Raw genomic sequence first — 1,072 nt, forward strand, 5'->3', positions numbered from 1 at the left:
AGGAGCGGCGGCATGGAGGCTCTCACCACTCAGCTGGGGCCGGGGTTGCGAGGGTAACTCCTCGCCCAACTCGAAGCAGGAGCTGCAGCCTTACTCGGGCTCCAGCGCTCTCAAACCCAACCAGGTGGGCGAGACCTCGCTGTACGGAGTGCCTATCGTGTCTCTGGTCATCGACGGCCAGGAGCGCCTGTGCCTAGCGCAGATCTCCAACACCCTCCTCAAGAACTACAGCTACAATGAGATTCACAACCGCCGCGTGGCCCTGGGCATCACGTGCGTTCAGTGCACGCCCGTGCAGCTGGAGATCCTGCGTCGGGCCGGGGCCATGCCCATCTCATCGCGCCGCTGCGGCATGATCACCAAGCGGGAGGCCGAGCGCCTGTGCAAGTCTTTCCTGGGCGAGCACAAGCCGCCCAAGCTGCCGGAGAACTTCGCCTTCGATGTGGTGCATGAGTGCGCGTGGGGCTCGCGTGGCAGCTTCATCCCCGCGCGTTACAACAGCTCGCGTGCCAAGTGCATCAAGTGCGGCTACTGCAGCATGTACTTCTCGCCCAACAAGTTCATTTTCCATTCGCACCGCACACCGGACGCCAAGTATACCCAGCCCGACGCGGCCAACTTCAACTCTTGGCGCCGGCACCTTAAAGCTCAGTGACAAGTCGGCCACAGACGAACTGAGCCACGCGTGGGAGGACGGTCATGGCCATGTTCAACGGTGGCACTCGAAAGCGGACCTTCTCACTTCAAGGAGGCCGTGGCGGTGGGCTAGTGGAGGGTCGAGTGGGCAGGGGAAAAGTGGCCCTGGGCGCGGCGGGGAGGCCCGGGGTCGTGGTACGAGGTTAGTCCTGTTATATGATGATGCCACGTTTGTCTTTTGTTTGTAGTAGGTCAACAAATCCTGCGACAACCGGGGCGCACGGTCGGGCGGACGACAGAGGCGCCGTGTGGGCCCCCCTGTAAGGTTATATTGAATGTTCTTTTACGTCCTCGAAAAAAATTAAATATTTTATTTGCTTTTTATTATTTTTTAAGTGTTTTTTTACGTGTAGGGGTGGGGGGGGGGGGGGGAGGG

At 59.8% G+C, this 1,072-nt stretch overlaps 1 protein-coding gene across 1 annotated transcript in view; it reads left to right on the top strand.

Moving 5' to 3' along the window:
- Positions 1-1,072, top strand: part of SKOR1 (SKI family transcriptional corepressor 1) — a 13,090-nt gene that overhangs the window by 4,724 nt on the left and 7,294 nt on the right. Inside the window, 4 exon segments of the mRNA XM_023764584.1 lie at positions 3-48; positions 50-640; positions 642-695; positions 697-831. Coding sequence (XP_023620352.1) covers positions 3-48; positions 50-640; positions 642-695; positions 697-831 — 826 coding nt within the window.

This window comes from Myotis lucifugus, unplaced genomic scaffold (genome assembly GCF_000147115.1).
Source record: "Myotis lucifugus unplaced genomic scaffold, Myoluc2.0 scaffold_338, whole genome shotgun sequence".
Taxonomy (NCBI): domain Eukaryota; kingdom Metazoa; phylum Chordata; class Mammalia; order Chiroptera; family Vespertilionidae; genus Myotis; species Myotis lucifugus.